This window comes from Protomyctophum parallelum (assembly GCF_964188405.1).
Source record: "Protomyctophum parallelum genome assembly, chromosome: 17".
Classification (NCBI taxonomy): Eukaryota; Metazoa; Chordata; class Actinopteri; order Myctophiformes; family Myctophidae; genus Protomyctophum; species Protomyctophum parallelum.
The window spans coordinates 40,622,163-40,636,751 of record NC_139719.1 but is presented as its reverse complement, the minus strand read 5'-3'; the positions used below and the strand labels follow the sequence as shown (position 1 = coordinate 40,636,751).

The 14,589-nt window shown below is 44.3% G+C and overlaps 1 protein-coding gene across 1 annotated transcript in view; it reads left to right on the top strand.

Moving 5' to 3' along the window:
* The window catches only part of rnf157 (ring finger protein 157), a 64,365-nt gene that overhangs the window by 10,347 nt on the left and 39,429 nt on the right, over positions 1–14,589 (top strand). The window contains exons 2-6 of the mRNA XM_083787626.1: positions 644–762; positions 10,447–10,535; positions 12,738–12,790; positions 12,861–12,969; positions 14,557–14,589. The exon at positions 14,557–14,589 is cut by the window's right edge and continues 85 nt beyond it. Of these exons, the coding sequence (XP_083643752.1) occupies positions 644–762; positions 10,447–10,535; positions 12,738–12,790; positions 12,861–12,969; positions 14,557–14,589 (403 nt within the window). The remainder of the gene's footprint in view (positions 1–643; positions 763–10,446; positions 10,536–12,737; positions 12,791–12,860; positions 12,970–14,556) is intronic.

The following is a 14,589-nucleotide window of genomic DNA, read 5'->3' as shown; positions in this document are numbered from 1 at the left end:
ATGCCAATGACCCCGAAAATGATATGTAATATGCCCCCCCCAACAATATGTTGTTCCAGGGACCCTCCAGATTCCAGAAGCAAAGATTTGAGTTAAAAACTAAAACTCTGAAAGAATACATATTCAAAGATGTGAGGCACATTTTCACGATAAAAAAAATAAATAGCAGACCTACAAGCTCGTAGCGTGCCACCGAGTGGCGCGCTACGAGCTTGTATGGTCTGCTATTTTTCAATAGCTAAAGTATAACATAATGCTTAGTTAAAACACCAAAAGGGGTTCCCGCCCAGAATGGGTTTTTATTAGAGACGGCACTGGATTCCTCCTCCCATCCACTTGCATTAAGTTGCTCAAAAGGCGCATGAGGCGATTTCACTCCCCCTTCCGGGTATAGGAACAGAGTGCATTCTGGGATGGACGCGCTGGGCCGTTTGACTGTCATTGCACGCGTTCACGTATGAAACGGCGTTCACATGTCATCATGAACGTGCGCAATGATAGTCGACGGACCAGAATTGAGCCCAGCGCTTGCAATACCAAATGCGTCCACAAATATGTCCACTATTTGGCCTCAGGGTTTCCTCCGGGTGCCGTCTCTATAAATATAATACTCTTAAGGTCTGTTATCGCTCTCTGTTCACAGGAAGCTACTTCGCCAGCCATTTCATCATGGGGGGAGAGAAGTTTGACTCCACCCACCCAGAGGGCTACCTGTTTGGGGAGAACACAGACCTCAACTTCCTGGGCACCAGACCAGTAGCGGTAGGTATTATATATATGCTCACACTTGGGACAGCTGTTGGGGTATAGGAGGGTAGGACTAATGTGTTAGTCTCGCGAGGCAACCAGACTGTTGCCTCCGCGATTTCCAAACGCTCCATCATCATACAGTCTGGGCCAACGGAAGAGGTCTCAGTCATGATGAGTATGCGATAAAGCCTCCTCTCCACTTCCGTTTAGTCTTCACAGTCGGCGCAAATGTATTCTAATATAAATAGAAATCACCTAAGGCTATATAGCTTGTTGCTGTAAATGTAAAGATATTTTAAAATATATTTTCGTGAACGGAAATGGCAACTTCCGTTACTCGGCTCATGGGGGCTGTAGTCCCAGACTCTGTATAGCATTCGGAGGAATAACGTGTTCCTTCCACTCGCTACGTCCAACCAGGGAAACTCCCCCCTGTCAGGTGTAAAGGAGCAACTTGGACACTCAGGCATGAAGGAAGCATGAGTTCAAGTCCGTTGCTCTCCCCTTGTCCCCCATATATGGGGACTAGGTTGGTGGAGGGTGTGTAGAGCCCAGGATCACATTAGATGATTGACACAGGGGTTACAAAATGGGCTACAAAATCGTGGGATAAAAAATATATTAAAACAAAATATATAGCATTCGGAGATTGTGGAATAGTTGTCTGGTAACGTGTTAGTGCTGGCAGCAAACGTTCCCGAGTATCGCTGGTCAGGGAGATTATTCATGCATATAATAGTGGATCTTCTCTATTATAAAGGTATATTCAGTGATTTCACTTCATTCAAATATCAGTTTTTGTTTTGTTTTGTTGTGATTATCCTCCCTACTTTAGAGTGTGCTGACCATATAAGGAGTTCCTCCCTGTCCCCAGGTAACCCCTGGGGGTCAAAAAGCCTTAGGTTTCGTTTTTTGGCTATATAGGTGGCCCAGCCTTCATCCAATCAGGATAGAGAGGGGCCTTCCGCCAATCATGATCGAGCGGGGGCGGGCCTTGGTGTGCGTGCTGTTGGCCCAGCTCCATCCATATATGGACACTGGGGCACAAGGGGCCCTCATGTCCAGAGTCTGGGCAGAGAGGCCTTGTTGGGGCGGTTCTGGACAACCTTGTGTCCGACCGACTCGACACCGGGCACGGCACTCCCTGTGGTGGTGAGATGGAACAACACTGAGCACTGTGCATTGGTGATTGGAGACTTGGTGATAGATAGATAGATATTACAGTTTACAGATATAACATTTTGGAGTTATGAGGTTTCCTCCCGACAGCAGAGATATGTTTATTAACCCATTCTGACCTGAGATCAGATTCATACGAGGTTTCCACTGGACACACACTGGTCCGATGAACCCATTCTGACCTGAGATTGGATTCTAGAAATGTCAGTCGTTCTTCGATTATTCAAAAAATAGCAGACCTACAAGCTCGTATCGCGCCACTCGGTGGCGCGATATGAGCTTGTAGATCTGCTATTTTTCAATAGCTAAAGCATAACATGATGCCGACACCAAAATGGGTGCCCGGTCAGAATGGGTTAATAGAATATATAACATAAACGTATACAATTGGCGTGGTTGTGTATATTCTCTGTCGAGACATTTGGATTACGTGTCTGGTTTGACAGGACAGGTTGACAGACGGGTAGCAGCAGCTCTGCCTGCAGGGTGGAATTCAAATATTGACACAGAGGGGGTCCTGTTTTTGTCACGCTATGTACCGTAGCAGATGAATTAATCAAACAAATGGATTAATACAAATGCGTCTGGCTGTTATTAAACCAGTGCAGTGGTCAGTACTTGGTCCCCCTCCTTTTCGCCCTGATACACACCAAAGCTAATCATCGGCGACGATATTTATATTTACCCATGTCCAATATCTGTATGAAATGAAGTTCAAACGTTGTCCTTTCTGGAAAAGGCATAGAAAGAAACACTGCATTTGAAAAAGCAATGATGCCGTGATTGAAATGTTCCAACTTGTTGACCCTTCTAAAAACCTGCCCGAGAAAACACTGATCTGCAGCCTTTGTCGTCACCAAAGGCCTTTTCAGCTTCACATAATTATTATTATAAATTAAAATATTTAAAAAGTATTTTGATATCCGTTTGATTCCGATATACCGGTATGCATTTTTAACCCATTCTGAACGGGAACCCATTTTGGTGTTAACATCATGTTATGCTTTAGCTATTGAAAAATAGCAGATCTACAAGCTCATAGCGCGCCACCGAGTGGCGCGCTACGAGCTTGTAGGTCTGCTATTTTTTGAAAAATCGAAGAACGACTGACATTTTTTAGAATCTGATCTCAGGTCAGAATGGGTTCATCAGACCAGTGTGTGTCCAGTGGAAACCTCGTATGAATCTGATCTCAGGTCAGAATGGGTTAAGGCCAATATCGGCCCGATACCGATATGATGACAGATTCAATGTGTTTCTGTTTCCTTATTCCCTAGGCCAGTAAGGTACTAAAAGTATTGGCATTATGATAGCAGATCTGTACAAGCTGTGTGTGTGTGTGTGTGTGTGTGTGTGTGTGTGTGTGTGTGTGTGTGTGTGTGTGTGTGTGTGTGTGTGTGTGTGTGTGTGTGTGTGTGTGTGTGTGTGTGTGTGTGTGTGTGTGTGTGTGTGTGTGTGTGTGCAGTCATACTACGTAAGTACAGAGGTTGGTAATAACATGGATTTAAGCCAACAGCTTACTTACCATTCCTGTAACGCACTCACTCTAAACCTAGATGAGGGGGAGGGTAGGCACGCACACACGCACACGCACACACACACACACACACACACACACACAACTAAGTAGAAATCAGACCAACATGAATCTCTACAAGCTCAGAGCTTGTAGATCTGCCATTTTTTAACTCAAGTCTTTGAATATATATTCTTTCAGAGCGAACGTTTTTAACTCAAATCTTTGAATATATATTCTTTCAGAGCGAACGTTTTTTAACTCAAATCTTTGATTCTTACATATTAATTAGTTCCGGGGGGTCCTAGACCTTGACATGAAAAAGGTTGAGCACCACTGACATAGAAACATAAGGTTTTTCTGACATAGAAACATAAGGTTTTTCTGACATAGAAACATAAGGTTTTTCAGAAAACTTTAGGATTTAGAAGATTTGTTTTTAGAATCGGCCTTAGTCTTAACTCTTTTGATTGAATTGTGACTAAATAATAACTATAGATTATCTTTTTCTTTTGCCATTTCTGCAATGTTTCTTCTTGACATACTGTATGAAACAATTTGCCTGAAGAAGGTCATCAGATTGATTGATTGATTGATTGATTGAATACTTTATTAACAGGAAAGTACAGTTCAATACAAGGTCTACTAAGAGGATTGTCTTACATTTTTATCCCACGATTCTGCAGCCCCATTTTTTCACCCAGTGTCAATTATCTAATGTAATCCTAGGCGCTATACACTTCCTCTGCCAAAGCACTGTGGCTTGTTTCCATTGGGGATTGTGTTGTACTCCATTCATTGAAACGTTTAACGACGGACAAATACAACAAATATACTAATGCAAAAACATCATTATAAACGGTTTGCGGTCAAAAAGAACAATATGTACAATAAACGGTTGGGGCAACTGTAACAAGAAGACTCACCCCGGTGCGTGCCCGTTTTTCCTCCCGGAATTTTCCCCAGTGAGGGGGATAACTTTGTAATATGCTATTGGCTGTTTGTATTCTTTTTGGAAAAATATAAAAAGATACTCCTGTGGAAAGGCTATTATATTACTTATATTGACCCTATAAACAATTTAGTATTATTTAGTATATGTAAGGTTTTGCCCCCTCAAATGGTACCTCGTCAGATAATCCCCACATATCCTACAAAAACTTCTGTGAACAGACTTCACTGTAGTAGCTTTTCATAAATTATATTTGTTCTGCTGTCATGAAAGTTTATAGTTAGAGAAATTCAAAATCCAGCCGTCTGCTGTCAAGCCTCTCCCACCCCTCACTGGGGAAAATTCTGGGAGGAAAACAGAAACGGGGTGAGTCTTCTTGTATTCGGGGCAACGACGGTTAGGCTTTGACTTTTTTACTGCATACTACTCCACTTTGGAATGCCCTCTTTGTCAAGTCCCGCCCGTGGTTGTGCCGCCCCTCCTCTTCGCACCCATTGGTTGCCATTTCATGGTTGGACATAAATCCTCTCTCTCCATCCACTACCATTGAAATAACATGTTTTTCAGTTGCTTCGTATTGATATTCTGTGCGTTCCATTCTTATTTTAACCCATTTTAGGCGGGAACCCCTTTTGGTGTTAGCATTACGTTATGCTTTAGCTATTTAAAAATAGCAGATCTACAAGCTCATAGCGCGCCACCGAGTGGCGCGCTATGAGCTTGTAGGTCTGCTATTTATTTTTAATCGAAGAACGACAGCCATAGAAACATAGCTTTTTCAGAAAACTGTTATTTTCAAACAGACATTTGACATTTATTTATCTGATCTCAGGTCAGAATGGGAATTTGGTGTCAGTAAAAAAGGGACAACACATGTGCAGCATGGTGACTGCAGGGCATATCATGTTACTGTAGTTTGTTTCCAAAAAAATTATGTTTTATCAAATTCAACATAAACATAAACAAGGCGGAACCAGGGGGCAGAAAGAGCCTGCTGGTTGGTCAGTCAGGGACCAATCAGAAGGCTGACAGAGGGTGAATTGCAGCCTCTTGTAGGTCTGCTAATGTTTGAAAAATCGAAGAACGACTGACATAGAAACACAGCTTTTTCAGAAAACTGTCAGGATGTAGAAGACATCTTTTAGAATCTGATCTCAGGTCAAAAATGGGTTAAAGGTTTTATGACATTCATTTTAATTTATTTTTCTTTTTCTTTTTTCTTTTAGGTTTTATGACCTCAATTACACCCAAAAAACCTGAACTTTGAACATTCAGTGGATTTTCTGTGGTCTGAAGTTTTCTTTGGGGTTTTTTGGGCCTTTTGAGCTACAATGAAAACAGGCAACACAGTGAAAACAGTGACATCTGCTGGCAAATCCCATTGACATATATGGGATTTGCAGGGTCTTACATCACTTACTGCCGGCAAATCAGAGCACCTGTTTGAGCCAGAAAACCCCAGATCACAGAAAATCTACTGAATGTTAAAAGTTCATGTTTTTTGGGTGCAATTGAGATTAGAAAACCTAAAAAAAACAAGAACAATTCCAAAACCTTTTTTTTAATGTCACAATCCCTTTAACATTGAGCGCTCGGTTGGCGTTGCACTTCCGCGTTTGCCAACCAAAATTTGGTTTAGCAAACGCGGAAGTAGACGGTTCTTCCGTTCCGGGTGCTACAAAACGCCACTGAGCAAAACCTCCACTGAAACGAATAGCGGGGGGCGGGGCTAACGCTCCGGTTCAGTCTCTGTCCTTCTTTACCCATTCTGAACGGGAACCCGTTTTGGTGTCAGCATCATGTTATGCTTTAGCTATTGAAAAATAGGTCTGCTATTTTTGAAAAATCGAAGAACGACTGACATTTTTAGAATCTGATCTCAGGTCAGAATGGGTTCATCAGACCAGTGTGTGTCCAGTGGAAACCTCGTATGAATCTGATCTCAGGTCAGAAATGGATAATACTCCAGTCAGAGTGCACTACTTATACCTACCTATGGGCCGGGTGAGGCTTGGATCTAATTGGTTCACAGCCTTACAAGAGGCACACTGTTTGACCCCAGCGCTGCTAATGAATGCTGCTTTTCAGCGTGTGTGTGTGTGTGTGTGTGTGTGTGTGTGTGTGTGTGTGTGTGTGTGTGTGTGTGTGTGTGTGTGTGTGTGTGTGTGTGTGTGTGTGTGTGTGTGTGTGTGTGTGTGTGTGTGTGTGTGTGTGTGTGTGTGTGTGTGTGTGTGTGTGTGTGTGTGTGCGCTAGATTTGACAGGAAAGACTCCTGCGATGCCCACATGTTTAATGTATTGAATACTGTTTTAATCACTGCTCCATTCATACGCATGCACACACACACACACACACACACACCTCTAGTGTGGGGCCAGAATTCCAGCGTGCTCGCCCCTCCTCCCAGCTCAGATTGGGTGGGGGGGTATATTCTAACCACATCCTCTTCCCAGGCAGGGAGTGAGTAAAGTAAATGCACCCCAAAATTGTACCCGTGGTATTTTTCCAACACCGAGTAGTAGTTTTGTGGAGGTATTTTCTTTTATGTGACTTAACGCTGTCAAATAAATGTAGTGGAGTAAAAGAAAAGGTATATATTAGAGAAGTGTAAAGTATAATTAAAAGAATGGTAATACTCGAGTAGAGTGAATGGACCTCACACTTGCACTTATAAGTATACAGTGCTTTAAAAAAAAAAACGTTAGCTACTTTCCCCCAATGCGTAGTAGCGGTGTGGAGGAGGTAATCGTAAAACCACATCCTCTTCCTTCAGGCGCCGTGTGTCCTCTCCTCGGTGTCCGTTCAAAAACTCAGTTGGTGGAACTTCTTTTTTTTGTTTTGTTTTGTTTCTGGTGTTCAGAACCCCAAACCGTCCGGGTCGGGTCGTCTCCTCTTTCACACGGTCAGCGGGTTACAGACCGTTTTCCAAAACGCAGCACAAAGAGGAGGAGGCGTTCGAAGGTCGTCGTGCGTTCGCACGCACCTGGTTTCACCTCCTGTCGACCTGGTCGACCCAGAGCCATCTAATAGAAGGGTTAGGATATCACTGACTGACTGGGCCGGGCCAGAGCCATCCAATAGAAGGGTTACGACATTGAGGGGGCAGAAACCAGGCCAGAGCCATCTAATAGAAGGGTTAGGATATCACTGACTGACTGGGCCGGGCCAGAGCCATCTAATAGAAGGGTTACGACATTGAGGGGGCAGAAACCAGGCCAGAGCCATCCAATAGAAGGGTTACGACATTGAGGGGGCAGAAACCAGGCCAGAGCCATCTAATAGAAGGGTTACGACATTGAGGGGGCAGAAACCAGGCCAGAGCCATCTAATAGAAGGGTTACGACATTGAGGGGGCAGAAACCAGGCCAGAGCCATCTAATAGAAGGGTTACGACATTGAGGGGGCAGAAACCAGGCCAGAGCCATCTAATAGAAGGGTTAGGATATCACTGACTGACTGGGCCGGGCCAGAGCCATCTAATAGAAGGGTTACGACATTGAGGGGGCAGAAACCAGGCCAGAGCCATCTAATAGAAGGGTTACGACATTGAGGGGGCAGAAACCAGGCCAGAGCCATCTAATAGAAGGGTTACGACATTGAGGGGGCAGAAACCCAGAGCCATCTAATAGAAGGGTTACGACATTGAGGGGGCAGAAACCCAGAGCCATCTAATAGAAGGGTTACGACATTGAGGGGGCAGAAACCCAGAGCCATCTAATAGAAGGGTTACGACATTGAGGGGGCAGAAACCGAGCGCTCGAGCGCTGTTCATGCAGCCTGAACTGAGACAAGCTGGAGTTGGAAATACATTGTTTTCAACGAGGGGCGGAGCAAACAAGAGCAATTTTAGGCATGTGTGCCAACATGACAACTGTTTTTAAAGTATCGTACAGTAACAACTAAAGTCTCTGTAATGTTTATGTCGTGCGATTACTACGAAACAATCTAAAATAAAGGGATTTAACCCATTCTGACCGGGCACCCATTTTGGTGTCAGCCTCATGTTATGCTTTAGCTATTTAAAAATAGCAGATCTACAAGCTCATATCGCGCCACCGAGTGGCGCGATACGAGCTTGTAGGTCTGCTATTTTTGAAAAAAATCGAAGAACGACTGACATTTTTAGAATCTGATCTCAGGTCAGAATGGGTTAATCAGACCAGTGTGTGTCCCAGTGGAAACCTCCTATGAATCTGATCTCAGGTCAGAATGGGTTAAGAACATTACAGCTGTGCTGTTGCCGCCTGGGTCCAATGCATTTCTGCCTACTTCCGGGTCCAGGACCCTATTTCTTGTCCCCATTCTCAATAGAAGTCTATATAAGGAGAGCCGCATAAAGTGAACAGAGTTTTGGTAACTCTGTCGTAACCTAGAAGTTCTGCCCGTCTGTGTTTGGTTGTTGTTAAAGGGACATTTTTGGCTGATTTTTTAACCTACCGTATACTCCTTTATTCTGTTAAACGTTTTAGCCCGTGGACCCAAAAGAGACATGTTGACGTCTTGCTATTTTCACAATTACTGAAACCTTTTTGTTTTCTAATTTATTTATTTCGTGGAGTTACGGAAAACTAAAATTATAATTTAATTGTGTATATATATGTATATATATATATATATACACAGTATATATACACAGTATATATATTTATATTATAGTGAAGACCACAGATTGAAGCAGTATACATAATGACTCCATGACAGAGAGTACCGCTTTGCACTTCTAACCCGGTTGTGAGTCCGTCCTCCTCAGCACCACCGAGGCGGCGGGCCGAACCGCACCAGAGATAATTAGACTATTTGACCCTGCTCGACTCTTTTTGTAACACCGTGTGCATATATACGAGAAGCGCCCCAGAGTCCAGACGCAGACGGTTGTGTCGACTGAATTAAGTATCGGGGCCGTTGGCAGTTTGGCACCAGAAAGGCACTGCATGGCCGAGCAGTTTTCCCTTTTAGGTCCAGCTCAGCACTCGTCAGCACACCTGTCTGTCTGGTATAATGTGTTAATGAACCCGGGGCCAAGGCCACAGTGTGTGCAGGTCTGCACTTTCTCTGTCTGTGGCCAGACGGCAGAGTTTAAATGCACTTTCTCTGTCTGTGGCCGTACGGCAGAGTTTAAATGCGGACCCAAGTCTTTTTCTTTTTCATGGTTAGCATCTGTTGTTTGCTCTGGTTTCAGATCTTACAAGCCTTAACCAAGCCTTAGCCACTATATTCTTAATGAATTCAAATACATTTTGTCCAATCTGTAGAGCATGCATAAAACAACATAAAACAACAAATCGATGTAAACACAGGGCACATGCTTTTAACAAAGGGAGTTTAACCACAGCGGCTTCGCCTCGGTGAATTATCTCCCGACAATGACCACCTAGCCAGACATTATCCCTTACATAAAGGAGGTGAATTATCTCCCGACAATGACCACCTAGCCAGACATTATCCCTTACATAAAGGAGGTGAATTATCTCCTGACAATGACCACCTAGCCAGACATTATCCCTTACATAAAGGAGGTGAATTATCTCCCGACAATGACCACCTAGCCAGACATTATCCCTTACATAAAGGAGGTGAATTATCTCCCGACAATGACCACCTAGCCAGACATTATCCCCTACATAAAGGAGGTGAATTATCTCCCGACAATGACCACCTAGCCAGACATTATCCCCTACATAAAGGAGGTGAATTATCTCCCGACAATGACCACCTAGCCAGACATTATCCCTTACATAAAGGAGGTGAATTATTTCCCGACAATGACCACCTAGCCAGACCTTATCCCTTACATAAAGGAGGTGAATTATCTCCCGACAATGACCACCTAGCCAGACATTATCCCTTACATAAAGGAGGTGAAATATCTCCCGACAATGACCACCTAGCCAGACATTATCCCTTACATAAAGGAGGTGAATTATCTCCTGACAATGACCACCTAGCCAGACATTATCCCTTACATAAAGGAGGTGAAATATCTCCCGACAATGACCACCTAGCCAGACATTATCCCTTACATATTATGTGACTCTGTTTTCCTCTACAGTTCCCGTATGCGGCCCCGCCTCCCCACGAACCAGTGAAGACGCTACGAAGCCTTATAAACATCCGCAAGGACACCCTGCGGCTCGTACGGTACGTACTGGCGGTGTTGATTTTGACAGCAAAAAAATGATTTGATGAAATTATTGATTTTAGTTTTTAGTCATAGTCTCTTGAATAGTTTCCATTTAGTTTTAGTCACATTTATTCGTCACCTGGAATGTTTCAGCGTTTAGTCTAGTTTTAGTCGACTAAATATCATAAGATCTTAGTCGACTAAATCTACAGTTGATTTAGTCGAACAAAATGTATTTAGGCGGGCCTTGATGCCGTCGTAATGACTGTTTTTTTCACTTGCTGAAAATAGCCGATCTACAAGCCTCGTAGATCGTCTATTTTCAGCATGCAACTAATTGTAAAATGTTCCATTTTAGTCCAGTTTTTATTTGTTGACGAAATTGTCAGTATATTTAGTCTTAGTTTTAGTCGTCATAGCTTAGTTTTCACTTAGTTTCCATTTAGTTTTCATCAGTGGAAAAAAGAAAGTAGTCAACGAACGTTTTTCGTTATAGTATTAGTCTACGAAATCAACAAGCAGCTCTCCGTAGGTCTGGGCCAAATGATATCAGATCAATATAACGTTGATCATTCTGAGTCTTATCGGGCCAAATGATATCAGATCAATATAACGTTGATCATTCTGAGTCTTATCGGGCCAAATGATATCAGATCAATATAACGTTGATCATTCTGAGTCTTATCGGGCCAAATGATATCAGATCAATATAACGTTGATCATTCTGAGTCTTATCGGGCCAAATGATATCAGATCAATATAATGTTGATCATTCTGAGTCTTATCGGGCCAAATTATATCAGATCAATATAATGTTGATCATTCTGAGTCTTATCGGGCCAAATGATATCAGATCAATATAATGTTGATCATTCTGAGTCTTATCGGGCCAAATGATATCAGATCAATATAACGTTGATCATTCTGAGTCTTATCGCATGAGGACGGTCAACCAGGAAGGAGCCATCTGCAAGCCAACAACGTGTTTGCTTGGTTTAGGTACTTTAACTACATTTTATACTTTTGCACTTATACTGAAAATAGAAGATCGTTTTCCGGGGGTCTATGGAATAAACTCGTTTCGAATGGCGGTCTGCAATACACTCAATAGTAATAGGCTTGTGTGGATCTGGCAAAAACTAGACCTGGTGCCTATGTTTGTTTCTCAGAATCCCCTTGCATTTCTTTCTTCTCAGAATCCCCTTGCATATTTATTTTTCTCAGAATCCCCTTGCATATTGCTTGCTCAGGGTTTGACAATGTCGGATCTCTGCTCTTTATGTTAAGTGTCTTGAGACAACTGTGGTTTACCACTAAAATAAAATCAAACTAGAAAAAGTTCTCCACCAGGGCAGGTCAGGTTGTGGCCTCCTGGTGGCGCTATAACAGGCCAATGTGAAAAGGGTGACATTTCTTCTTAAACCTTGGATGGCAAATTGGATGGTTTGAGGCATTTTGTTCCAAAAATGTGTTTTGCAAAAAATCCACCTGTCGTGGCCTGGTGGACACAAATTAACACAATCTGTGCTGGCAGGAGAAAATCTGGTGAATAGCCATCCATGAGATCCATGAGATCACGAGATTTGATTAATAAGCAAAATCCAGCATTACAAATATTATTATTATTATTTATTTTTGTACGCACATGGTACAAACACCTGCATCCCGATCCGAGGCGCACGTAGCCGCACGGATGCTTAATAGAGCGTCGCAGTCCCTCCCCCTTTCAGAACGACGAGTGGCCCAGGAAATGAAATGCAATGCATTCTGACCATAGGATTTTCTTTAAGTATTTATTTAAAGACGGTTACGCCGCGGACAAAGCCAACTCGGATCGTGACAAATCATGACAATGAACACAATGTTTTGGGCCGATCAAATAATTTATAAGAAGAAAAACAAAACAAATAGTGTTGTCTCCTGCCTTTATTTTCTTCTTTCTAATGATTTGATCGGCCCAAAATATTGTGTTCATTGTCATGATTTGTCACGATCCGAGTTGGCTTTGTCCGCGGCGTAACCGTCTTTAAATAAATACTTAAAGAAAATCCTATGGTCAGAATGCATTGCATTTCATTTCCTGGGCCGTTCGTTGTTCTGAAAGGGGGAGGGACTGCGACGCTCTATTGTCATCGTCCCCCTGATTATAAAGACATAATTTCATCCAATCTCTCTCTCTCTCTCTCTCTCTCTCTCTCTGTGTGTCTCTCTACCTGCAGGTGCAGTGAGGACCTGAAGCTGCCTGGAGGGGGCGAGACGGAGGAGGAGGGGGAGGGGGAGGGGGGGGGAGGGGGAGGAGAAGGAGGGGGAGGGGGAGGAGAAGGGGGAAGGGGAGGGGGAGGGGAAGAGCAGGGCGTGCTACAACGTGGAGTTCACCTTCGACGCCGACACCCAGGTGGCGATCACCATCTACTACCAGGCCCAGGAGGAGTTCCACAACGGAGTGCCAACGTGAGTGGAACGGTGATGGTTGGTGTTAGCATCATGCTATGCTTTAGCTATTGATAAATAGCAGATCTACAAGCTCATAGCGCGCCACCGAGTGGCGCGCTACGAGCTTGTAAGTCTGCTATTTATTGAGTGGTGCAACCACTCCTACAACCAGCAATGTCCGTGTACCTGTTTGTTTGTGTACCTGTGTGAGCACGAGTGGTGTGCGCATGCGTGAAATTGGAACGAGAGAAGTATGTGACATGGCTGCCACCTGCTGGACGCAAATCCAACTTCTGACTGTCTAGGTTTGCTAAAGAAGGAAAGGCCGAGCCAAAATAATAATGAAAAAATAGTTCTCAGCGACGCGGATTGATAGCCATAATAAAGCTAATCTGACGGAGCAGAGAGAGAGAGAGAGAGAGAGAGAGAGGGGAGTTGCACCACTCGGTTCACACAGGTGTGATTTTTTTTTATTATCGAAGAACGACTGACATAGAAACATAGCTTTTTCAGAAAAAACTGTCAGGATCTAGAAGACTTTTTTTTTTAGAATCTGATCTCAGGTCAGAATGGGGTAAGTATAACAATTTGACAAACCCATGATGCACCCAGTATATGGATGTATAGGATTACGTCCAAAGACCCGTCCCCTGCCAGAGACAGCTCTCTGCAGTCAGAGATAGACAGTAGGCCTACTAACTGTGTCCCCTCCATCAGGTACCTTCCCCAGAGACAGACGGTACGAACTGTTACCCTCCCCCTGTGTCCCCTCCTCCATAAGGTACCTTCCCCAGAGACAGACAGTACTAACTGTTACCCTCCCCCCTGTGTCCCCTCCTCCATCAGGTACCTTCCCCAGAGACAGACGGTACTAACTGTTACCCTCCCCCCTGTGTCCCCTCCATCAGGTACCTTCCCCAGAGACAGACAGTACTAACTGTTACCCTCCCCCCTGTGTCCCCTCCATCAGGTACCTTCCCCAGAGACAGACAGTACTAACTGTTACCCTCCCCCCTGTGTCCCCTCCTCCATCAGGTACCTTCCCCAGAGACAGACGGTACTAACTGTTACCCTCCCCCCTGTGTCCCCTCCATCAGGTACCTTCCCCAGAGACAGACAGTACTAACTGTTACCCTCCCCCCTGTGTCCCCTCCATCAGGTACCTTCCCCAGAGACAGACGGTACTAACTGTTACCCTCCCCCCTGTGTCCCCTCCTCCATCAGGTACCTTCCCCAGAGACAGACAGTACTAACTGTTACCCTCCCCCCTGTGTCCCCTCCATCAGGTACCTTCCCCAGAGACAGACGGTACTAACTGTTACCCTCCCCCCTGTGTCCCCTCCTCCATCAGGTACCTTCCCCAGAGACAGACAGTACTAACTGTTACCCTCCCCCCTGTGTCCCCTCCATCAGGTACCTTCCCCAGAGACAGACAGTACTAACTGTTACCCTCCCCCCTGTGTCCCCTCCTCCATCAGGTACCTTCCCCAGAGACAGACAGTACTAACTGTTACCCTCCCCCCTGTGTCCCCTCCTCCATCAGGTACCTTCCCCAGAGACAGACAGTACTAACTGTTACCCTCCCCCCTGTGTCCCCTCCATCAGGTACCTTCCCCAGGACAGCTCTCTGCAGTCGGA